The 25,962-nt window shown below is 46.2% G+C and overlaps 1 protein-coding gene across 2 annotated transcripts in view; it reads right to left on the bottom strand.

The window, feature by feature from the left end:
* LOC147722229 (biliverdin reductase A-like) overlaps window positions 1-25,962 on the bottom strand; it is a 279,271-nt gene that overhangs the window by 57,686 nt on the left and 195,623 nt on the right. For both annotated transcript variants that reach the window (XM_086966810.1, XM_086966811.1), the window contains exon 5: window positions 14,689-14,796. In XM_086966810.1, the coding sequence (XP_086822936.1) occupies window positions 14,689-14,796 (108 nt within the window). The remainder of the gene's footprint in view (window positions 1-14,688; window positions 14,797-25,962) is intronic.

The raw sequence follows: 25,962 nt of genomic DNA on the forward strand, positions 1-25,962 counted from the left end.
CGTGAACCAGTTTCAAACTTACACGCATCGTGGCACAAACCCCCACTTGCACCCGAGTTAATTTTAATCGGGTCTCCGGCCTTTGCCACCTCCTAAAGCAGCCCAGAATTGCCAGCGTCCAAACCGCCTCGAATCCGAATACTTCTATTTATCACGGCTCTCCGTTCTTAAACCCTTCTGTGCACCGATCACGGCTATATGTTTACCGCATCTACAGCCATTCATTCTTCTCACGATCCTTTACCTTATCTCTCCATTCTATATGTTTTTGAAACACCAGCATGGGTTCCATAACTAAACAACGGCATGACCTTTTCATTATATCATAGCAATACCTTGTGCAGGAATTCGTCCGACCACCGCATAATTTCACACAATGTTGAAACTATGGTATATCGCCACATGAATCAATTTGATGGAAGTTACTGGTCTCACATGCCTGTTCTGTTTTATTTATGTTATATATATGTACATAAAACTTACCTAATATATGTAATCCCTTTTTTTCCCCAAATTCTTTCCCCGTTTCATTCCACTTGTAATGTTTATGTGTTGTCCCTAAAATTGTATTTGGGCTTGCAGTTCAATAAGGAAATGTAATACAGGCATGAATAACAATGTCCTGAGGATGATCCCTTCATCCTAGCATAGGGATCGAAACGTCGTCGACAAAATATTCACTATATGTCTTTGACTACATCATATGAAATGTCACAATAGTGTATTTTCAATCTATTCGTCTGCACAATTTGATTGTATGCAAACTGTCTCCCCTTGCCTGACACCCCCTATATGTGTGTCACAAACTGTCTATATGTGGTAGTAGGATACAGGCTGTGTCCCACTTGATATTGTATAGATAACCTGACTACACAAATATATGACTTAATAAATCCTGTTCGGCTGGACAGAGAATATAGAATTCGTTTGATCTATATTTATTTTTTCACTTATACCCCTCAATGTCTAGAGACCACTGTCCTTGAAAATAATTTACTTATTGCAAAGCATTTCCTACATTTATTCTATTCACACAGAGAATTATAGAAGTACTTGGGGTGACCAACTCCGGCAGGAAGCTAGTCAACGGGACCAGCAAGGTCCTTGGAAAAGTTACCTCCACAGAAGAATCAGTCCTCCAACAGTTAATGGCACTTTGTCCACATTGTAATGGATTCCTATGGAGTGGTTGTAGGGAGCTGGCTCTCTATATAGTGCACTACAATGTCAAGAGAGCCCACTGAGATCCAGACAGGTATACAGCTGCAAAAGTAGATAATACTAACCCTCTATTTGTGGTAGTGTGGGCAAGCAGTAAGGCTTAACACGGGGAAGTGCTAAGCATTTGCTATACTCGCAGAGGGAATAAATGAGACACACACAAGAATAAATCTGAGACCAATATATAAACATAACACAGATTTTTGTGTACTTTTTCAAACTAATTACTTCAATCTACAGTAAGTGATTTTTAGGATATGAATTTTCAAGGTTCGCAAAATAACTTTTGTGCACAATTACACACCATTGAAGTCAATAAGAAGAAATAAGAAAATGCATACAAAATCATACAGTTCAATTTCAAGGTTCACATTCTGGATTTAAGTATGTGGCAAGGTGAAACCCAATGTTCCACCAACAGATTCTCTGGAGCATTCCTGATACAGCCAGGAGCAGGGTGCTGAGGTCGTTGGTAGCTGGTGCGCTACGAAAAAGGAGCCCAACTGAAAACACACTGCACAAGAGGACTTAAAGGTAAGTATGAGGGGGCCAACTCAAGGGAGCATGTCGCAAGGGCCTCAGGACCATGGGATCACAGCTAGCTCGTCATTACCCAAGCCAGGCGTGCTGGGTGCAGAGAGGCAAGATCAACCGGGCGGTGCGTGTCAAGATGTCCTCGCGGTCAGGGGCATGCAGCTTTGAGAGGCGATTCAGGGACAGCTGGGCCACTCACAAAGTGGGTCTCTAGGGTCTGGTTGTCACTCAATGGATGCTTGTTTTCTGGGCAGTTGGAGTTCGGACTGGATTCTTCGGCTTGATGAATGCTGCAGAGGGTCCTGTAACCAGGGTATTGGTGCGGCACAGCTCCAGTAGATTCTGGTGGCTCCAAACTTGGAGAAGAGACATATTTGATAATTCGGGGCTGGTGTACCACTTTTCATTTGGTTGCTCCGTTGGAGTCACTGGGGAGCAAGTCAGGAAACCGGATTCTGTGGGTTTGATGCCTGCAGGCAAGTGGCACCTCCACTCCAAGGGAGTTCTTGGTGATTTGTAGCTTGGAGGAGCTCTGGGGTTTATGGAGGCCTCACAGTTGGAGGATGAGACCGCAATAGGCAGGGTCTGGTGCCTATTTTTAGCAGAAGGGCTTCAATCCTCTGGTCAGCATCTCTTTTTGTCTTTTTCTTCCTTGTGTTCATCGAATCTGAATTCAGGGTGCAGGAATGCCACCTAAATACTAAATTTAGCAGTGATAAAGTGAGTGACATGAAGAAGCCAATGGGCTACCTACCTTTAGGGTGCCTACACCCCCTAAGTGACCACTTTCAGTGGGAATGAGTACTACCCTGACCCTAATTGGCTAATTCTCACTCAAACCAAGATGGAGGGAAATGAAACGTGGGCTCTACATCATCCTTGGGGTGGGGCTGGCTGAATTGGGACCCACATCCTAATTTAACAAATGTTTCCACCTGTCCTTCTGCCAGATATGGAGCAGGAAAGGGGGTTGGCACCCTCCTCTAGATTTATTAAGATGTGATGTTTGGTACCAAACATCTTATGGTAAAGTTAAGTCGACAGAGAGCTAGAAAAAAACTCATAATGACCAGTACCCAGCCCATGTACTCTCTATGGCTTCCCTGTGCATGTACAATATCCACGAATGGCTAAAATATTGCAAAGTCATATCCGCTCATGTAGATATGTCCACACATGGGATACAGTGCACCCTGCCTTAGGGCTAAAATGGCTGCAGTAGGTGTACCTTCCCTATTCCTTATGCAGTGTATGGGGGCATGGCACACACTGCTGTGTGCCATGTTGACTCTTCATTTATCTCTGCACCAAGACACACAACCTGCAATGGCAGTTTGCATGGTCTTGGGGAGAGGTCTCTGGGTGGCACAATTGGTCTGCAGCCCCAGTGGAACCTCTTTAGTCCGAATGCCCTGGGTACCAGCGGTACCATTTACTTGCTTGAGTTGTGCCACTCGTGGTACAGTTTTAGGAAAGAGATCTGGCACTGGGAACATGGTAACAGGTACTCAGTGCACTTTCAATTCAAAATCACATCATACACTAGTCAAAAAGTGGGAGCTAACCATGCCAAAAAAGGCACATTCCTACAGTGGTCCGTAAGCAAGGGATGAATGATGCTGAAGATGTTCCAAAGATGTTGTGGATGCGACTGGGATCTTCCTGCATAGATTCCTCGGTCCACATTGCAGGGTCGACGTCCCACGTGGTCCTCTCTGATATAGCAGAAATCCAGTTGCCACTCAACTACAAGTCGCCCGTTTTTGCAGTCCCAGGCCAATTCTTCCTGGTTGATAACTTGCCTTCTGATGGTTCAGCAACTCTCCGACAGCATTCCCAGGCTCAACGAATTCAGGTGCAACTCTGTTCCTTGATGCTGCACGGTGAAGTTGGGGGCAGCGGTTTGAAGACTTTGGGCTACCAGCATGCCCCAACAGGCTACTTAAGCTGTTGGGTCCCTGTGCTGCCAACAGGAAACCAGTCATCTAGCCCTCAGAGTTTTTTCACTCTTCTGTACTCTGGAGACAGCTTCTAATTGAGGATGAAACAGCACGCACAGTCCCTTCCTTCAAAAGCCAGTAGCAGTAGGTGCAGTCCTCTTCGGTGCAGCCTCTCCTATGCTAGTCCCTCGGTGCAACAGGGAAGTCCTCCTTCAGTCCTTCTTCCAGTGAGGAAAAGATCTGATTTGTGAGTTCCCTATTTATCTTCAGCAAATGCCTTCATAGGAGGAACAGATGGTAGCAAGTACACTTCCAGGTCCCCTCCCTCTTGATGACCACCTCCTGGGAAGTATGTTATCTGGCAAGATACCTCTCTTGATACTGATAGTTCCTTAGCCCATCCCCCAGAGGTTAGGTGACCAAGGGGCTCCATGCCTCTCGGAAAAACGGTTTGACAACTGGCTTCTCCTTTCCTATCTACAGTGCCAGCCTGTCTGCCTAACTCTCTCTCCTAATTGTTTACCATTTGCCCTTCAAAAGCACATTTTCTTTTGAGGTTTGCCTTTTGGGCTGACACCCATGTGGCTTCGTGAAGGAGAGAGGTAACACCTCTCTCCCATGTAGGATGCTTTTGTGTCCTTTCCTGGGAATTTTTAGCACATCTCTTCAGAAGGGCAGAAAGCTGTTTGCTGGACAAGCCCTGGTAATCAGTGGCATCTACAGTGGCAATTTCTAAAGTTGCCCTTTGCCCACCAATGACATTAAATTCGATTTAACTATTAAATTAGATTCAATGCACTGATTCATTTGATACCAAACAGTACCAACCTTAGTAGCCCCATGTAGGAAGCTGGCTCTGTATATGGTATGCCGCTAGGTGGGTATGCCATGCAGAGTTTAGGAGCTCCCGAGAGGTGTACAGGGCTCAGTGTAATCCAAAGTACTCTATCAGTGGTAGTCTGGGTGAGCAGCCTTAGGCCTAACACAGAGCAGTGTAAGACATTTATTGCACAATCTTGATCAAGAATGGACACAACTCAAAAAGAAATCCATACCAATATTAGAAAATAGGCTTGGTTTGTATTTTATTTTAAGACCAAGATCTTCACAATAAGGTAAATATGTTTTTAAATAAAAATAAATTTCACTTTTAAAAGTCGACACTATATTTTCTGGACAGCTCAATGTTATCCTATGGGGAAAACAATATTGAGGTTAAACAGGTAAGTATCACATGTCAATAGTGGAAAAGGTTCAGGTGAGTACTAAAACTGCACCACCGGAGGCCCAGGGGTGGCAGGGTGCAGCGGTCAAATTCAGAGCTCGGCCCAATGGTTTCAATGGAGACTGGGGGTCCTCAGACCCACACTGCTTGCAGGTTGTCATGGGTCAAGCTTTGGGTGTTAGCACACAAACACGGGGAGGACAAACCATCACAACGCATACCCCACCAGTGGCACAAGGGCAGCCAGGTGCAGGGTGCAAAATCAGCATCGGGCACCTAATGCTTTTCAATGGAGTTTCTTCTTTTGATAAACTGGCTGCAGGCGTTGCACCAGAGGTTGCAAAAGGGAGATCAACAACAGCTGAGGTAACTAGAGATGTAAGGGGTCCCCGGGGCACTGTCAATTCAGCTCACCAAGGCCTAGAGGCTTCGGTTGCAGGGGTGCCTTTCGACATCAGAGTCTTCTCAACTGAGCCAGTCGCATTCAGGAGGAGCCTCTGGATTCAGGGCTGCAGGCTTTGTCTTGGAGGTCGGGAACAGTCAGCCAATGCTGGGCTTGGTCAGGATCTCTGGGGAGCCTTCGCTGAGCAGGTGGGCAACTCAGACGCGTGCCGTGGGCATTGGCATTGGGTGCAGAGTGGATCTCCCTGGATCGGGGGTCTTTGGAGTAGATTTCTTCTGGACAGGTACGCTGTCCATGGGAGATTGGTGCCTTTATTGAAGACAGCAGTCCTCCAAAGGTTTTCAGAGGTTGCTAGCTGCAAGACATGTCAAAGGTTCGTCAAAGCTGTAGACAGGCCGGTAGGGCTGGGGTCAAGGCAGTCGTAATCTTCAGTCTTCTCTTCAAGGATGTCTTCTTTCTTCAAAGGTCATCGCAGATCAAGTTTCTAGGTCTGGGGGAGCCACTTGAGCCCTTAATGTAAGGGCATATTAGGGGCGTAGCAGTTCAGGCCAATGGGCACCTTACCTGATTTGAGTACACCATCAAATATACCATCCTGTTGTGGGAGGGGGGATAGACCTAGCCCTGATTGGAGGGATTACCCCATCTTTAGGATGCCAGGGACATAAAGAAGTGCTTCACCTCACCTATCCCACCTTAGGGGTGGAGTAGGCAAAGGTGGGCACACCTTCTATTCTTCTAGGTTTTCCCACCTGTTTTCCTGCCCAAAGTGGGGGTGTTAACTGGGGGCTGCAATCTGCGGCTAGCAGCAGAGGCTAGGGGTCACACTACAAAGGTGGCAGGCCTTTGAAGCTTCTCCTTTGAGCACTGGGCCATCCTGGGGGAGGATGTGTGACAACTCTGTTCAGGAGGTGCATTGTTTCTGGTCCTAGAGAGCAGAGGCTCTCCACCCGGGGGTCCAGAAACATGTCTATGTGTGGCAGGATGCCTAAAGCCAGTCAGTACCCACACCAGTGTCGGTAGGCTTCCAGAGGTACATCTGAGGTGCCCTCCGAGTATAGGGTGTAATAAATATCACAATGGCATTAGTGTGGATTTATTACAAGGAGCTATTTGGTAACAAACACTCCTGGTTTTCCTGAAGTCATCATGGTACTGTGGAACTCGAGTTGTCAAGTTTCCAGCCCATGTACTCATCATGGCTTCATTGGCTCTCACAATATTCAAGAATTGACTTAGTATTGTAGGAGCATATCTTCTTATGCGGATATGCCCTCACCTGGGGTATAGTTCACCCGGTCTTAGAGCTGTAAGGTCTGCTAGAGGGGTGACGCACCTATACCTACATGCAGTGCTGGCTGGCATGGCACCCAAGCAGGGTGCCATGACAACTTTGTTGTTTTTCACTTCAGAAGAGCATGCAAGCTGCAAGGGAGGTGGCATGGTCCTACTGAGGGTGGTTCTAGGGGGCCCTGTTCAGCTCTTAGTCCCTAGGTACTCAGGGTTCCATTTACTAGGGGGGGGGCAGAAGTACCAACTGTGGGTATGTTTTTAAGGAAGAAGCACTGGCACAGGGGACCTGGTTGGCAGGGACCCTGTGCATCACAATTGAAACCACATTAAACCAGGCAGAAGGGGGGGGGGTGCTAACCATGTCAAGGGTAAGCAGGGCTGGAGTGCGAACCTCTAAGTCTATACTTGTTTTTCCAATGTTACCATGACAATTTAGGATTTTTGATGCTGAAACAAGTACAGGTTCCACTTTTTAATATACAGCCCCCTGCCTTAGGGCTTGTTAGGCCTTCTATAGGGGTGACACATACATTAAAAAGGGAGGTTTGGGCTTTGTAAAGTTGAGTTAGGAGTTTTAAACTGCCCTTCCAGTCTGCAGTAGCATTATTTACCTTATGTGAGAAGTTAGCCTGGCATATGATGTCCACTATTCTAGTGGGCACCTTGCACCAGTCTAACCAACCCTTATTGATGGAGGTTGTAAAGTCAACCTTATAGACAAGCTATCCTAGAGGTAGCATGGACCAGCAGTCTTAGGCTAAGACTTCAGAGAGCATGTGAAGCAAGCTGTTTTACCAATTATAATCCCTTGAATACCAAATGAAAGGACACCACACAAGGTATATATAAAATATATATGTATTTATTCTAAACACAACTCCTCTGCACTCTTTATGAGGTCAGAGGTAAAAGTACATCACAAGTTACTCAATTAGCATACGATAAGTTGCACAAATACAGTTATGCCCCAGGGGCCTCACAAACCATATACTAAAGAAGTGGTATAAGAGTTAGACAGCAGGCCTATGGCCTGTAGAATTGCTGGGTCTACACTACACAACCAAAGGTTAGGAATTAGGAGGCCCACGGGAGATGCGTGCAGTGTCTAAACACAGTTGCGAGTTACCATTGACTTATAAGGGGAAATGAAGAAGTTACAAACTTACTGTTTAAGGACACTTCCGGATGGACTATGATAAAACCGCTTTAGACTAGGACACTTCGAGAGTCAAGACCCATGGGAGCACCGGAGTACTCGTGTTACCTCACCCAGGGAAGCCGGGTGCATAGGTGCCTTTTGGTGTCGGGTTTCGACTTTGTTTTCTATGGAGAGCTGCAAAGAAGTGCTGCAGGCGACCAGAGGAAAAGTGTCCGGGTGGATCCAAGGATGGATCGGTGATGTGAAGAACCTGAAAGCAGAGGGGACAGAGTCTGGGTCACTAGCCAGTGACCAGGAAGGAACCAGGAAGGAACCAGGCGATGTCACGTGCTTGAAGGTGAAGAAGGTGAACTTGTCTCTTCAGTTACGAGGTCCAGGAGGCATCGATGATAACCAGGTGCTGGTTTCGAGCTGTCCCACAAAGGATCTAGTTGACTGCGGTGTCGGTATCCAGATTGGAAACCAAAAAGCCTTGGCAACTGCAACCCACGCAGGATGTCGAGATTGGCTCTGTTGCAGCCCAGCAAGGTTCTCCCTTGAAGGAAAGCTTGAGCAAGCCTGGAGCAACCAGGAAAGCAGTTTAGTTCAAAAGAAATGTCTTCAGGGGGCTCACTAGCTAACGGGAAAGGAACCGGGAAGACGCGTCAAGCTGACATACAAGAGTAGGCCCCACGTAGCACTCGTGGAGTGTGGAGGGCTGAGCTTCGGTGAAAATGGCGCTTGGGTATGGGGCTTCTCGTACCCCAATGCACAACTGTGAGGGTACCTTGGTAGTCGAGCTGTTAGCAAAATGCAGGTTGTCCAGGGTGTCCAGTCCCACGTCTCTCGTGTCTGCCATGGGTCTCAGCTTTGCTGTGAATGTGGTTCAAAGTTAGGGAAGTCTCAGAGTCCAGTTTCTGTGTCGCTGAGTCTTTGGGTTCCGGAGGGAGTGTCAACAAAGCATACCAGCAAGTTATTGGTGGTGCCTTTTTGCACAGGGTGGTCACTCCTTTACCACAAGGGAGATGTCTTCCATCTTCTAGTCAGAATAGAATGTTGAAGGTCCAAGAGCTCTGTATCAAAGTTTCTTTCCAGGATAATCTAAAGTCCTGGGGACACAGCTCCTATACTTATACTAAGCGAAGGGGCTGGATTACCTGCCTAGGTCCCCCTTATGGGTGGACCTGAGAAGGGGGTGGTTACACCCTTTTCCCTTTGTCCAGTTTCGCGTCAGAGCTGGGGCTGGAGTGCCCCAGCAACTAGTTTGAACCGGGCTATGTATGGAGCACCTTGTGTGCCCCAGGCAGTGTCTCGAAAAGCTTCTGCTGATGCAGCCCTCCCTGTCCCAATACACATCTGCCTGTCTGGGGAGGTGCTGGCCTCCCCTGCTGGAGTTTCGACCAGCAGCAGGAGGTCAGACTTGTGTCTGTGGCAGCAGCATCCATTTTGTGATGCTGGGGCTCTGCTTAACTTTAACCGGGTAAAGCAGTAACATACATGTCTTTTTCCTCTAGAAGGGTGGAATGCTACCCCCGCTGCCAGAATTGGCGGGGGTAGTATTCCAAAGTGTTTGACACCTTACACGACATGTTTTGATAAAGCCAAACCAAAGTTAGCATTAACCGGGAGGATAATAATGCACTTCAGAGTATATGGTATGGCTATATCATAGAACAGCTCTAAGGAGATGGTTCCGAAAGCTGCAGAGGGGCTCAGCTCATGCTAGGGAACCCTCTCACATAAAACCAAGCACTCTGCCTCCAGGATTGTCAAGGCCTACCATAGGAGTTACTTATAGGTGCATATCTGTCTATATGTAAGGTATATATAGGTATACTATATCTAAGTAAGGGGTGATTACACCACCTTGTCCAAGCTGAGTGATCAGCCCGTGGTGTCAGTTTGGAGGGCCAGCCAGGGGTGGCATAATACATGCTGCAGCCCCTGGCAGGCCTTGGATACACTTATGCCCTAGGTACCTATGGTACACTATACAGGGGCTCATCAAGGTGACCCAATAACCAATCTGGAATGTACCTAAAGTACGTGGTATCAATTTAGAGAGAGAACAGCTGGGATGTGGGTCTGATTAGCAGGCCCACAGCCACACTAAAGTCGAAAAACCTGAAAATCACAGCAAAAAGTGAGGGTGACTATAGGAAGCAGACCCTACTCTCCTACACCTTATTATTCACTTGTGAGCACAACTAGTGCTGCAGGCCACGCGCGACACCTCAAGAAACACCCTGGAACCATATACTAAAAAAGTATGAGTAAGTCAAGATATGCCTATTGGGGACAAGTTAACTAAACATACACCATTTTAAAGGTCAGAGCACATGGAATGAGTTCTGTATAGCAAGGGTCGGGACATTTCAGAGCCATTACACCAGTGCCTAGTAGTCGTAAAAGAGGCAAATGTGTGTGTGGGGGGTGGGGGGGGTAAACCCGCAAAAAGCCTATTTCCTGCCTCATCTTCTTAAAATGAAGGTGGTTTTGACTGTATACTTTGAGAAACCTTTTGGTGGAGAGCTCACATTTGTTGATAATGAAAATTAAGTGGATTAGTTGCTTCAATGAATCTTTGAAATTGTTAAATACGTTGACCAATAAGCCATAATATCAGATTTGTACTTTGCCACCTTTTTCTCACAATGAGAATCTAATATATTTCTTGTTTTTATCGTCCAACTCCAAATAGATTATTCTCAATTGCAACTGCTTTGGCATCTTCTTTAGGATGGGAATTTGCACTTCAAGCTACCTATATCAAGAGGTTGACCCTATTAAGCCCACCAATGCAATTAATGACAAGGTGCAGCTCACGCACAACTAGTGGCCCCTTGGGGCAAACCTCACGATTACAGACCAGCAAGCTATATTAACTCACATAACCTATGCAATGGCTCCTACAAAAGTACTCCTGGCACCAATACAGTTGCCCTGTATTGATGTATACCTAGGATAATGTAAATGAAGTCTATCAGTGAAGTGCTTATTAATTTGTTAAAATGCACTAAAGAACTTAAAAAAAAAAAAAAGCTCACCAATGCAATGTCTTCCGGTTAGACCGGTCAGTCTTAGGGTGGTCTTCCCCAAAACGTTTTGCCTTCACCCCTCTTATTTTTGAGGATATCTTTTTTATTTAGCTTAGGTTTACCACTCCTAACCAGTGTTAAAGTACTTGTGCTCTCTCCTCTAAACATGGCAAAATTGGCTTGTACCCAATTGGCACGTTTAGCTTACTTGTAAGCCCCTACTAAAGCAGTGCCCCATGTACCCAGGGCCTGTAAATTAAATGCTACTAGTGGGCCTGCAGAACAGATTGTGCCACTTACTCAAGTAGCCCTGTAAAGCATGTCATGGGCCTGCAATTGCAGCCTGTGCGTGCAATTTTAAACTTCCATTTCGACCTGGCCTGGCAAAATACACCTTTCACCAGGGCCAAACCTTCACTTTTGATATGTAGAAGTCACCCCTAGGGTAACCCTGAACAGCCCAAGAGGGCAGAGTGCAGTGTTTTTGAAACGTTTAACAAGTACTTTTAAGTTTCACACATGGACGTCAATCAGGGGTCACAAGGGGTTGCATCTGCAACCCCTGGCTTGTCTTTTGAAACCCCGGGACTCTTCTAGCGACCCCTATCTCAGAGGTGACATGAGCAGCACCGGGATCAGAAACAAAACTATTATCAGTGATGTTTATTTTTCAAAGATTTTGGAAAGTGCTGATCGAAAATATAAGTAAAAGCCTCAGCACAGACTGTAGGGCTTAGAAAGATTCATGCTTCTTTAACTGCTATACCAACATTTTATCACATAAGAGAGAACTGGAACCCCTGTGCTGCGATCAAGACCTAGCTTTCAGTTTCATTTTCAGCTTTATTGCAACAGTATTGGAAATAAAAGAGGTGACGAGTTTAAGCAAAAATCATTTAACCAATAGCCTGGTGGCTCAGATATGGCTGAACTTTGCTGTGTGTAACCCTGGAATATATTTCCGCACAGTGCATAGCATTTGAGACTGGCATTCTCAGTCTGGGGTTATAAAGGCGTGTGTGCAACAGAGAGAGGTACATACCTGTGATAGATGACTGCAATGACATGCCCTATGAATGACTGTGTGCCAAAGATAGCAGCTGCAGTGAAATGATATGCGGCATGCCAATGCCAGCTATGCTAGAAGCTGAAACACAAGTGCCTTTCTTAGTGATACAATACATAAATATAGAATGTATTATGATTCAAAGTTGAATGTGCTGCGTTAGTACGAACTGCTTTTTCAGGCAGTGGCTCCTTAAGCTGCTATGTAATTAAACGGTTCTGCCGTACAACTGAAAGGAAGAAAGGTTAGTTCAAAATAATAGGCTGGTGACACATTTCTTCGAAATAGAAAGTGCAAGACTGATATAGGATGAATACATTTGGAGGCTGTGTTAAGTTGTATTATCCAGTTTTGTGTAGTGCTTAATAACTCATTATGGTTTAAGTAGTTGTAGTCTATGTCACTTCTTTGTCTGTGTATAACTATTTGAGATTGAGGGTTAGAGCTGAAAGATACTGATTAACCCTGGGCGTAGTACTATTCTAGCGGAGCGTGCGTAGTTTGTGCTACTACGCACTACGCGAATTGCACTTACCACAGTGCAAAAACGCGTAGTGTAGCGGGCATTTTTCTGCTTGCTCGCGGTCCTCAACATCAAGTTGGCGAACGCGAGCGACCAAAATCAACATCCCAGCTAGACTTTTTCCTCGTTCGCGATCATCAAGTTGCTGATCGCGAGCATGGAAAATAAACCTCCCGGTGAGATTTTCAACGCGGGGAGGTCAGGTTTCTCATTGAGAGTGGTCGCGTATGCTCGTGACCGCTCGTGATGAGAAACTACCAGTCCGCGTTGAGAAAGCTGTCTCTTGAGTACAAATCTACCCGAGCAGCAGAAAATGACCACTTACACTGTGCAAGATGCCATTTGCAATGATTGCACAGTGCAGACAAGCATCGGGCACTGTGCAATCAGTGCGAACAGCATTTCCCTACTGCACTACACAGTTCACGTAGCGTGCGTAGTGTGAAGTGCATTTTACGTAGCTGTGCGTATCGCTACTACGCAAACTACGCCCAGGGTTAACTGATACCAATGTGTGATCCCTCCTGGTGTGGAAAACAGAAGTTCAGAAGATTAACAAATGATGGTGAAGAAACTGTGGAGAAGCGTGGCTCAATGGTTAGAGCGGCAGACCCCGATGCAGAGGTCTGGCCCGGGACCAGGTTTCAATTCCCTCCTCGACGGCTCTTGGACTCAATCTCCCCGGACCTGATAATTCTCGCCTCTGTGCCTAGTCTAATCATGGGTCCCACTCTGTGACTCTGGGCAATAGCTTGCTTAATCTCCACAACGGTCCCAGCAGCGCTTGGATGCCTGGCTTCACCTTGGGAGTGCCCAGGAGTGGACATTTCACATGGAAAAGCCAGGAAGGGTTCCACAGCGGTATGAGTGCGGCGCCGGGACGACCCATCGCGTGGGCAGCCGTGCGCTTTACAAATACAACACATTTACATTTACTGTGTATAACATGAAGTCACAAGTTATATTACTAGACTCAGCCTTTTCAACTCCTCTGATAGGTATATCATCACAATTTCCAGAACACACATAGTTGTTAAGGGTGAAACCAGTGGTGGCTCCTCCGCTACGGCAAAGGAGCATCGCACCCCCCTCCCTGAGAGCCTCAAAGATTGTCAAATAAAATGATAATAAACTTGGTTTATTATTGTTTTATTTTTCAGGTTCTAGTAAGAGCCAGCGAATCTTGGGGTTGGGGCCATCACGGGGGCAGTGCAGTCAAAAGAGGAAGTGTTGGGCACTGTACGCAGTGCGCATGTCGGTTTGGCCAGCCTTCTCAGGACATCCAATCCGCATGCGCACTGAGCTGACTCCAATCCAGCTGTGTTGCTGTGTTGAAGACAGCAAGCCCAGGCTCCCAGTGTCCTTGAAAGTGAAAATTCATGGCACTCAGGCCAATCCTGATGCTGCTTTCAAGCCTGAGAGCAGCATCAGGATTGGTGGCAGAGGACACTGGGAGCCTGTGTGCAGCAGCGAGGACTCGGTGCAGAAAAGCGTTGCAGAAGGTAAGTTCTTTTTCCCTCAATGTTGTTATTTTTTATTCGTTGCATGCTTCCCCCTCCACCTCCCTGTCTTCAACCCTCCCATCACCCCTCTGCCTGCAGACTAGCCACGACTGGGTGGAAAAGAGACAAACTTTGAGGCATGCGTGCATATTGGTTACGAGAAAGAAACTCACACACAGGCACCATAAAGGTCAATCTCTGAACAATAACTGCGCTCTTGTTTTGCTATACGGAACCATATGATGGTTGTGATTGAGCATATAGATGCTACGGAGCATATAGATGTTGTTTCTAGGGCATTTGAGGTTGTACTTCGAAATCTGATGACTGTACCTTGGAATGCCATGGCTCTAGGCCCCGTCTATAATTGGCCTGCCCCTAGCCTATGAGTGCTTTGCCTTTGGCTGTAGAATTTTTCTATTATTGTTTTCTAACTTTTATGGTAAATCTTTACAAATATCACTTCCTGTAATGTTACCAGGACCAAGGATCATGTGACATAACTTCCTATGATATTATAAACGTCAAAGCCTATATGGGGTCACTTCCTGTAATGTAATAAGGGGGAGGGTCAGTGTGTCTGAACTCACTTCCGCTACTCTTGGCATTTTGGTGAATCGATGTCCGTGGCTACATGCTCAACAAAGCAGAACCAAATCCAGTAAAAAGGACATTCTACATAAAGTGTGCATGATTACTTTGATGAGAAAGCAGAAAATGGGAATGTATATCTGCAACCCAAAATAATGGCAACAAGTCTGTAATATGCTTTTTGTTTTGAGCACCTTTTTTTTTTTGGACTGACCTGTGAAATGCAATGTTCCATTTACCAGCTCTTTACCGTCGACTTCCTTCTTCAGTTCCTTGTACTCTTCAGTCAAAATTTCAATATGTTCTACGTGAAGGACTCTGCCTGCAGCAGCATCAATGGAGACAGAAGGTTATTCACAATGTGTTTTTGAAGGCACCTTACAGACCGTGGCTATATTACTCCTACTTGTTTTTATACAGTGAATTCTGTCCTCCAAGCATGACAGTGAAACAGTTTTTAAACTTGAATCCCCGCCAATTATACCAAAAGGTATAAACACAACAGCTGACATATTTTATCACATCACAGCATTCTAGTCTAAATAAAAAAGAGCAGATGGTGGAACATGCAGAATACAATTAGAATGTACAAACAGCAGGTTCTGTTCAGAGCAGAACAGTTACATAAATGAAATTATACAGCAACACCATGATCGATTTCACAGCACCATAATGTTTACCAAAGTACCAAAAGCAGCCGTCATGAAGCCTTCTCCTTTTAACACACGTCTGTTAGATTATGAGGTGATTGATGGGAAATGTCTTAATCCGACGACAGATTTCTGGCCCTATGAACATGAGTGAGGTATGGATGGATGAACCCTACGTTGCTACCATAATTGCGATCACAGAACAGAACTTGATGGAGTGTGCGCGGGCTCCCGGTCCGCGCACACTTCAGGAGTGATCATCGCCGATCCCCAGGGGCCCCGGGGGATGTCAGCAGCAGATCCTGACAGCGGAACATGTAGTGCACTTAAGTGGGGTGCTCACTGCCTTTTGTGTCAGCGAGTCTAGCGGTAATGAAGTCCTGAACAATTTTGGGACCGGTACCTAAGACGGCGGCTGCTGTCCAGGTCTAAGAGCGGATCTCGCAGCAAACAGAGCTCGATGTCGCTTTTGGACTCGAGTTCCCCCCTTTGCCCTTACGCCACAGGTGAGCGGGCGGCTGGTGCGAGGGCTACCGGGCATTTGCGGCCATACAATGCGGACTTCCATCAGACGGCGCTACCTCATGGCCCCATGCCTGACCTTAAGATGGCGGCAGGCGTCGATACAAGGCACCTGTGACACCCGATGTCCGTGCAATGAGCTACTGCGGCCCTGCGGCGCTAAGACAACCCCGGTAACGTGCGCAGACATCCCATCTTGCAGACTCCCTGCACAGCATGCTCCTTGCTGCTACCACCGGGAGACCCCTGTCGTTGGCATAATGGCAGTGCACTGTGTAGCTGTTGGAAGCCCTCACCCACCCCAGAGAACACTCTTCATCGGAACGGCCTGTCCCGCCACGGATCGAGGGGCGCAGAGATGCCCCCACCCAGGAGTCTAAGCACACAGCCCCTGCTTCCAGGTCTGGAAGTGTGAGGACAGCTGAGCCCGGCCTTTTTGTAGCCCTTCAACCCCTGTGTGCCCCCTCTCCAACAACTTCTGTTGTAGTCAAACAAAATGCTGCTGTAGCCGGGCAAGAGCGAGGTACCAGTGAACTTTTCCCAGGTATGGGGGCGAGAGAGCCATGACCGGCTGATTGTCTTCAAAGTTACTCCATTGGACCCGACCCTACACGCCTCCTCTACCTTCCTGACTTTAATTTCTGAACTGTGTACCCCCCTGGACTTCTCCTGGCACTCTAATTCATACTCACTGGGTCACTCTCATGGACTTCTTTACGTTTTTTCTTTTGCCCTGGCTGCCATTTTTCTGCTGTCCTCCACTGCTTTTCTCTGGACCCTGACCCGCCAACTTGTCCATTTTCTCGTCCTTTTTCCTGTTCCCTTGTTTCCCTCTTCACGATCCTTAAATGTTTCTTCCTTTTTCTGATTTGCCTTTTCTCCATAGCCTTGTATCCCTCCCATCCTCCCTTGGTGTTCTGACTGCGTCCCCCCTCCAACCCCAATTAATGGAACTCTGCTCTCCTGGTTTTTTTGGGTCTTGACCTGAGAAAATCTACTATTTGTATATATATGTATATAGAGATAACTCTAATCACTAGTATATGCAGGAGACCTTTGTGCTCTCTACCATTCCTATGTGACTCTTAGAGTATATCCATTTGTATCCCTTCCTTATGAATGTAGAGATAACTCTAATCACTAGTATATGCAGTAGACCTTTTTACTCTCTATCATTCCTATGTGACTCTTAGAGTATATCCATTCGTATCCCTTCCCTATGTATATAGAGATAACTCTAATCACTAGTATATGCAGTAGACCTTTGTACTATCTACCATTCCTATGTGACTCTTAGAGTATATCCATTCGTATCCCTTCCTTGCATGACTTTACTACCTTTACATTTGCAATGGGTTTTTTTGTGCTTTTTTTCTGTTTGTATCTCTTCCTTGTGTGACTTTATAACTTGTACATTTGCAATTTTTTTCTGTTTGTATCTTTTATGTAACGCATGTAATCCTAAGTTCTTATGTATCGCAACTGGTTCTTATGTAAAGCACTCGGACACTTTCGGGTAATATTCGCGCTATATAAAATCGCATTCAATAAAAAATAAAGAAATTGAAGATATTGCTGCTTTAAGTCGGCGATGCTCTAATGCCTGACATTTGCAGCTCCATTCTGAAGTTACATTTACTTCACTTATTTTAAAGCAGGAAAGACCATCCGTGGTGGACCCTAACACATTACATGCTCTGCAGTATAATGCACAAATTCGTTCATGTGCTACCCTGCCTGTGTTCAGATGTAGTAGCGTGCAAGTAAAATCTTTACTGAGCGAGATTAAAACATAACTCTGCTATGCCATACAGCATGCTAACAACACTTCTACTCTTTCACACTCCTCATGAGAGGGCGGAACGACCACATTCCCCTCTCTAGCCAGCAATCCATATATTTATAGGAAAAAAGTCAACAAAATAGCATTCAGCCAGCAGAAACAGGAACAGTAAAGTTGTTGCTGAGGAGACTTCCTAAAAGACATGTAAGAGTACGAACCACAGTGCGCGGTATGTGATCGACCTCTGAGCAGCAAGGAAATCCGATTTTGATTATGAGAACTGGCGGTACGGAACAGACAATGGGGCATATTACCAAGAACGGTGTTACAATTATCGCCGGTTTAGCGGCAGTTTAACTGCAATAATGGGCTTCCTAATATGCCCTGTAGGATTTCAACAGAAGCCTAGGTTGATACCAGAACCTGGACTTCTATGGGAATTCACAAGAGCATATTATCAAGCCCATTATCGCCGTTGTAGCGACAGTTTTCTGCCGCTAAACCGGTGATAATTTTTAACGCTGTTCTTGATAATATGCCCCTTTGTTCGTTATTTTATCCGTGATACATGTATAAGCAGCATGGAAACCCATCTAAATGGAAATGATTGGGAGCACGAGGAACAGCACCTACCATCATGCATTGTGGGGAGGACTGGTCCAAAATATGAACCTGCGACCTGCAGCCTATGACGTGTTCATATATTTATTTTGGGTGGGGCATTTAAAAAAAAAAAAAAAGACAAGACCAGTCCAGGCATACTGGTATAGGAGTGCGTTAAGTAGTCACAGTAAAAGTGCTTGATCTCGCTGCTTGTCCATGAGGCTCCTGCCACATACTGGAGACGGAACCACAAAATTATGAAAGGTATGACCAGCCCCATGAGAACATTTTACTGAATGCATTGCATTTTAAAATGTTTTCATTGTCTGCATTGGCAATGGTTTATTATAGGAAAATAAAGTGAGGCTCAGTTGAGCAGCGGTTTCCTAGGCATAATTTTTAGCATTTAACATTCATAGATCAATAATAAACATCTAACTTAACGGAGCTTAATTGGATAAAACAATCACGTCTTTTCAGTGCATTTTTGTTCGTGAAACAGAGAAAAAGGTCAAGGGAAGACTCCAAATAAGTTGTTTTTATGTATGTTCTAACCAATAGGACACACATTGTGCAACAATCAAAATACATCACCTGGACATTTGTTATAGTTCATTCTTACATGTTGTGCCCGTGCAGGCAACCCAGTGCTCATTGTTTTGTTGGTTCACATATTACTTCTGGGGATAGCTACAGCAGCACATGGCTAGTAGGTTTAGGACAAAGTTTAATACCCCTGTAGAAACATGGAAGTAGACCCAGGGGCACACAATTTGACACTAACAGCTACACTGCATATTTCTTCACTACATATAGAAGTAGTAATTTTAGAATAGCCAGAGTCCGACCAAATGCGGGCATGGACCCCATGCCCATGAGGGGACGATACAGCAGGTGGCAAACGATATTTAATCAAACACTGACTTGAAATATTCAGTTTTCATGCGTTTTCTGGCAAGCACATGATTCCCAAAGGTGGTTCATTTGAATATTTTACCCTGCATCAGGTTACTGGGCTTTACTCTGATGACTTTAACACTATTGTGACACACAAGAAAAATACTCTGAATACCATATTCTTCACAGCACTACTGAAGATTGTGTTTATTCCTTTACAATGCTTGACTCTACATTAAATCATAGAAGGGGACTGCTCTCGTTACACTGTGCTGCATTGGCTCACGGAAGGTGGTTACCACAATGACGGATTGCATTGAGCTATAGTGTAGAAGTGGGTTACTTTCATTTTTTACTCTACTTGAAGGTTGAAGGAGAGTACTATGATTACCTTACCATGCATTGCATCATACGATAACTACAATTTCGTTGTTCAGATTCCAGAAAGTGATTGCACTATTTAACTCACCTTCATTAGATAACATAGTTTCAGTTACACACTGTGCAGGTACAGCAGTGTCAAAATGAGGCAACCTTCACTCACTTGTACACCAAGTTCAGTATGGACATCACCAGTGTGATCTCTCTCTCTGTTTCCTCCCACTCTCTCACTCTGTCTGTATTTGTCTCTCATATACACTCCAACAACAGGTTGGCACTAACACCTGAAATGCAACAGTTGTATTGTCGAGGTTGTCTATAGCCACACAACGTACTGCAGCACATGTGTAGGCCCTGACTGAAGCTGACACTGACCACCACATAAAAACTCTCCAGACTCTCAATTACTTGCTCGGACCCAGGTGAAGCCTAGACAGCTTTTGCGCTGTCAGGATGATCTGTTGTATGTACTTGAGGCTTGAACTACTCCCTTCCCTTCGCTTTCATTTGTCTAATCAGTTATCTTTTCAAAATCCTTGTTTGCCAGTGGGCACTTTGTCTTCCTGGTCCCTCTTTTTTGCAAATCATTCACTCCCATGGGGTATCGCCCCAGGACTTGTCGGCTTCCGCTTTTTTCAACTTTGCTTTACGCTCAGGAACTTTTTTTCAATTCTGAACAGCTCTTCACACATGCGAACGCTCGCTCCCACACTCACTCCCTCTCCTCGAGCTGCAGCTGCCTCCTCCTCCCGCCTGATTGTCGGGCTCTTTTCTCCCTTGCAGTCCCCGCATGGAACTGCTGAAACCCCCTCCACTTGTTTCTACTTGGTGTTGCTGTTTTTTCTGGTACAGCAGTAGCAATGTAGCCAAAATATCTCTTTTGTTTCCTTGACAGGTCAACATAAAATAGGTTGTGTTTCTGGTTGAATAGTTCATTTAGATTGATGATTATTTTACCCAATCAAAAAGCTGAATTTAATTAGAGGTGGGGAGTAGGTTACGTCTATGGTCAAATATAATTTAACGATTCTATAGCTACCCTGTGGGACTCTTAGAATTCTCTAGTTAGATATAGAAGAAGGACTTAAGCAAGTAGATCTTTTGCGACGTTTCCTTTTGTAAGTAGAAAATGCGGACATTTCAGAACTTAAGCCTTCTGTAACAAATACAACATATTTTGTTGGATAAGAACCATTGTGTTTTGTACTGGAAATATTGTTTAAATAATTCATTTTCTCTATGAGTGTAATGAAATATGCAATATAGTTTAATATTGTATTATTTGATCATTATTCTCCAGCGCTTAAAATCTTTTAATAAAGACAGATCGTTTATAAACATTGAAAGCATGGCAATTTATTTGTGCAGGCTTTTTAATGCCTGCATTGCGTTTTTTTCGACAAACAGAAGAATCACAACTTGAAGATGGCGATGTGTACTAACCACTGGTTCAATGAGTGCTGGCTATCGGAGACATTTTTTTTCTATACGTGAGTGCATCTTTTCTAGCACTGTATGCTTCTCTCAACCCCCCGGCTCTTGTACCATGCACTTCTGTGCAACTTCCTCGCCCCAAGCTGCTCAGAGCCAACTCGCCTGTGTAACTAACCCTCACCCGCATTGCTGTCTCTTGCCTGTGTGGTGCTTTAACACTCCCCTCCAGGTATCCATGTTGCTGTCTGCCCGTGAGCTTCTGTCTTGCATTTAAAAAAGCTGTTCCATTTCTGATCGGTAAATGAAAAAATATATATATGACGCGGCCAATTGTTAGCATTAGCAAAGACAATAGATCCTTAAGCCAAGACCTGTTCATTTTGCCAGTACTTGTTTCACAGCAGCATGTGGGCTTCCTACGCAGGGATGAGTAGTAGGCCATTCAGGGCCTGAGGTGAACCCAGCAGCACCTGGCTCCCACAGCCATGTCTTTGGCATATGTGGCTGCGGGACAGGCAAGAAGGCTGTCTTTTTACTTTCCAAGTCTCATGGGATTGAGACTTGATTGCTAGGAGGCAGATATAAATAGGAAGTAGTTTTTGGGTACTTCCTACTTGACTCTTTCCAACATGGGGGAAGAATAGTTGGTGACTGTGTCTGGCAAGTCTAGTTCCAAGAGAAAACATGCTCAGGAGCTGCAAGAAGTCAACCTGTTGCAGATCTCTAGGGAAGACTTACGGGACTTAATTAATTCAGTGGTTCAGACTGCATTGAATGAGCTTGCTCTAAAAAAACTGAAAGGAGATAGGGTCAAGGAATAAGACAATTCTCCTAAAGGCAAATATGTCAAGGATAAAAAAAAATAGGAGGTACATATTTAGGAGGTGCTGGGATTTGAACATGAATATTTGATGAATGATGGCTTCTATTCCCAGTATAGGTCCTCGGTGGTGTATGATTTGCTCAAGCATGATATCATTAAGGAAATTCTGGCAAATGAATGGCATGATCTCGAGAAGCAGGAGATCCCTCGCTTTCTGGGCAAGGAGATATAACCTGGGACAGTTTGATGAAAAATTTACACAAGTTCCTAAAAACAATTTCATTTTGTCCTCAATGGCTTCTACCTTTTCCTTGTCTTCTAAAGAAGCTTCCCTTTCTGATCCTGTTGAAAGAAAGGTGGAGGTTGCCTTTTAGCGGGCATACACTGCTTTTCATTTTGGGATCAAGGCGAGCACTCATTCTGCTTATGCCTCACAAGTCAGTATTAAAGATTTTGAGAAGTTATATGACTGTCTTCAGGATCAAATTACAAAAAACATTGTTTAACCCAGGGTGGTGTGGAGTGCAAAAAAACGATGGATTTGGGCCCAGATCTTTGGACTGGGTTGAATGTGTGACATTGATCCACATTCGTTCCATCACTTGTTTTGTTTGCAAACTCGCCCTAAGTGCGCTGGGGATGCTCAGACGTGGGTCCCAGGCACTCCACACCACTGGAGTCAAGCTAGCCGGGCTGATGAGAGGTTTTACCTCGAAACCGGTCCGGTCCTCGGATGCTTGATTCCGTTCTGGGAAGGACATGGCTTTTGTAGTTCGGACTGGACTGTTCCCATGGGGCACAGGGTCAGAGCTGATTTGCATATCGCCATTGTCTAACCCAGGGTGGTGTGGAGTGCAAAAAAACGATGGATTTGGGCCCAGATCTTAGGACTGGGTTGAATGTGTGACATTGATCCACATTCGGTCCATCACTTGTTTTGTTTGCAAACTCGCCCTAAGTGCGCTGGGGATGCTCAGACGTGGGTCCCAGGCACTCCACACCACTGGAGTCAAGCTAGCCGGGCTGATGAGAGGTGTTACCTCGAAACCGGTCCGGTCCTCGGATGCTTGATTCCGTTCTGGGAAGGACATGGCTTTTGTAGTTCAGACTGGACTGTTCCCATGGGGCACAGGGTCAGAGCTGATTTGCATATCGCCATTGTCTAACCCAGGGTGGTGTGGAGTGCAAAAAAACGATGGATTTGGGCCCAGATCTTTGGACTGGGTTGAATGTGTGACATTGATCCACATTCGGTCCATCACTTGTTTTGTTTGCAAACTCGCCCTAAGTGCGCTGGGGATGCTCAGACGTGGGTCCCAGGCACTCCACACCACTGGAGTCAAGCTAGCCGGGCTGATGAGAGGTGTTACCTCGAAACCGGTCCGGTCCTCGGATGCTTGATTCCGTTCTGGGAAGGACATGGCTTTTGTAGTTCGGACTGGACTGTTCCCATGGGGCACAGGGTCAGAGCTGATTTGCATATCGCCATTGTCTAACCCAGGGTGGTGTGGAGTGCAAAAAAACGATGGATTTGGGCCCAGATCTTTGGACTGGGTTGAATGTGTGACATTGATCCACATTCGGTCCATCACTTGTTTTGTTTGCAAACTCGCCCTAAGTGCGCTGGGGATGCTCAGACGTGGGTCCCAGGCACTCCACACCACTGGAGTCAAGCTAGCCGGGCTGATGAGAGGTGTTACCTCGAAACCGGTCCGGTCCTCGGATGCTTGATTCCGTTCTGGGAAGGACATGGCTTTTGTAGTTCGGACTGGACTGTTCCCATGGGGCACAGGGTCAGAGCTGATTTGCATATCGCCATTGTCTAACCCAGGGTGGTGTGGAGTGCAAAAAAACGATGGATTTGGGCCCAGATCTTTGGACTGGGTTGAATGTGTGACATTGATCCACATTCAGTCCATCACTTGTTTTGTTTGCAAACTCGCCCTAAGTGCGCTGGGGATGCTCAGACGTGGGTCCCAGGCACTCCACACCACTGGAGTCAAGCTAACCGGGCTGATGAGAGGTGTTACCTCGAAACCGGTCCGGTCCTCGGATGCTTGATTCCGTTCTGGGAAGGACATGGCTTTTGTAGTTCGGACTGGACTGTTCCCATGGGGCACAGGGTCAGAGCTGATTTGCATATCGCCATTGTCTAACCCAGGGTGGTGTGGAGTGCAAAAAAACGATGGATTTGGGCCCAGATCTTAGGACTGGGTTGAATGTGTGACATTGATCCACATTCGGTCCATCACTTGTTTTGTTTGCAAACTTGCCCTAAGTGCGCTGGGGATGCTCAGACGTGGGTCCCAGGCACTCCACACCACTGGAGTCAAGCTAGCCGGGCTGATAAGAGGTGTTACCTCGAAACCGGTCCGGTCCTCGGATGCTTGATTCCGTTCTGGGAAGGACATGGCTTTTGTAGTTCGGACTGGACTGTTCCCATGGGGCACAGGGTCAGAGCTGATTTGCATATCGCCATTGTCTAACCCAGGGTGGTGTGGAGTGCAAAAAAACGATGGATTTGGGCCCAGATCTTTGGACTGGGTTGAATGTGTGACATTGATCCACATTCGGTCCATCACTTGTTTTGTTTGCAAACTCGCCCTAAGTGCGCTGGGGATGCTCAGACGTGGGTCCCAGGCACTCCACACCACTGGAGTCAAGCTAGCCGGGCTGATGAGAGGTGTTACCTCGAAACCGGTCCGGTCCTCGGATGCTTGATTCCGTTCTGGGAAGGACATGGCTTTTGTAGTTTGGACTGGACTGTTCCCATGGGGCACAGGGTCAGAGCTGATTTGCATATCGCCATTGTCTAACCCAGGGTGGTGTGGAGTGCAAAAAAACGATGGATTTGGGCCCAGATCTTTGGACTGGGTTGAATGTGTGACATTGATCCACATTCGGTCCATCACTTGTTTTGTTTGCAAACTCGCCCTAAGTGCGCTGGGGATGCTCAGACGTGGGTCCCAGGCACTCCACACCACTGGAGTCAAGCTAGCCGGGCTGATGAGAGGTGTTACCTCGAAACCGGTCCGGTCCTCGGATGCTTGATTCCGTTCTGGGAAGGACATGGCTTTTGTAGTTCGGACTAGACTGTTCCCATGGGGCACAGGGTCAGAGCTGATTTGCATATCGCCATTGTCTAACCCAGGGTGGTGTGGAGTGCAAAAAAACGATGGATTTGGGCCCAGATCTTTGGACTGGGTTGAATGTGTGACATTGATCCACATTCGGTCCATCACTTGTTTTGTTTGCAAACTCGCCCTAAGTGCGCTGGGGATGCTCAGACGTGGGTCCCAGGCACTCCACACCACTGGAGTCAAGCTAGCCGGGCTGATGAGAGGTGTTACCTCGAAACCGGTCCGGTCCTCGGATGCTTGATTCCGTTCTGGGAAGGACATGGCTTATGTAGTTCGGACTGGACTGTTCCCATGGGGCACAGGGTCAGAGCTGATTTGCATATCGCCATTGTCTAACCCAGGGTGGTGTGGAGTGCAAAAAAACGATGGATTTGTGCCCAGATCTTTGGACTGGGTTGAATGTGCGACATTGATCCACATTCGGTCCATCACTTGTTTTGTTTGTCTTCAGGATCAAGCACCTCTCACTCCTATCTTGGCGCAGATGCAGGAGTTGGCTTAATTTCTGTCCAGCATCACTTTTGATACCCTGTGGGCTTTCTCCTCTGCAGCCGTGGCAACGGTGGCTGGTAGACAGTCACTGTGAACAAAGCTATGGTGTCTAGAAGCTGCCCTTTGGAGGTCCCAAACATTTTATGGATGAATTAAACTAAGCATGGGCGAATTTTGCGAATTCGCGATCCGCGAATTTGTGGATTTGCGAATTCGCAATCCGCAAAATTCGCGAATTCGTGCGAATTTGCAGATTTTTATATTTTTGCGTGTTCGCGGGGCGCTTTGCGTGTTCGCGAGTGTTCGCGGGGCGCTTTGCGTGTTCACAGGTTTTTTTTTTGCCTGGTCAATCACTGCCACCCTCTCGTTTTTATGCCCTTCTGCCCTCTGTACCACTCGTTTCTGTGCCCTTCTGCCCTCTGCCCCACTCATTTTTTGTCCCCTTCTGTCCTCTGTCCCACTTTTGTGCCCTTCTGCCCTCAGCCCCACTTAGAATGGCGCTGGCAAGCTGCCAGCGCCATTCTAAAATAGCTACAAAAAGCTTCAACAGGAAGCACTAATGGATAAAGTAAAGCAGGTTCTCGAGTTGAAGGTCAAATTAAGTTGCACAATCATTAATCACCCCAAGTTTGGGGTGATTAATGATTGTGTAACTGAATTTGAGCTTCAACTCGAGCACCTGCTTTACTTTATCTATTAGAGCTTCCTGTTGAAGCTGACTTTTGTAACTATTTTAGAATGGCTCTGGCAGCTTGCCGGCGCC

The sequence above is a fragment of the Lissotriton vulgaris genome, chromosome 4_1, assembly GCF_964263255.1.
Source record: "Lissotriton vulgaris chromosome 4_1, aLisVul1.2, whole genome shotgun sequence".
Classification (NCBI taxonomy): domain Eukaryota; kingdom Metazoa; phylum Chordata; class Amphibia; order Caudata; family Salamandridae; genus Lissotriton; species Lissotriton vulgaris.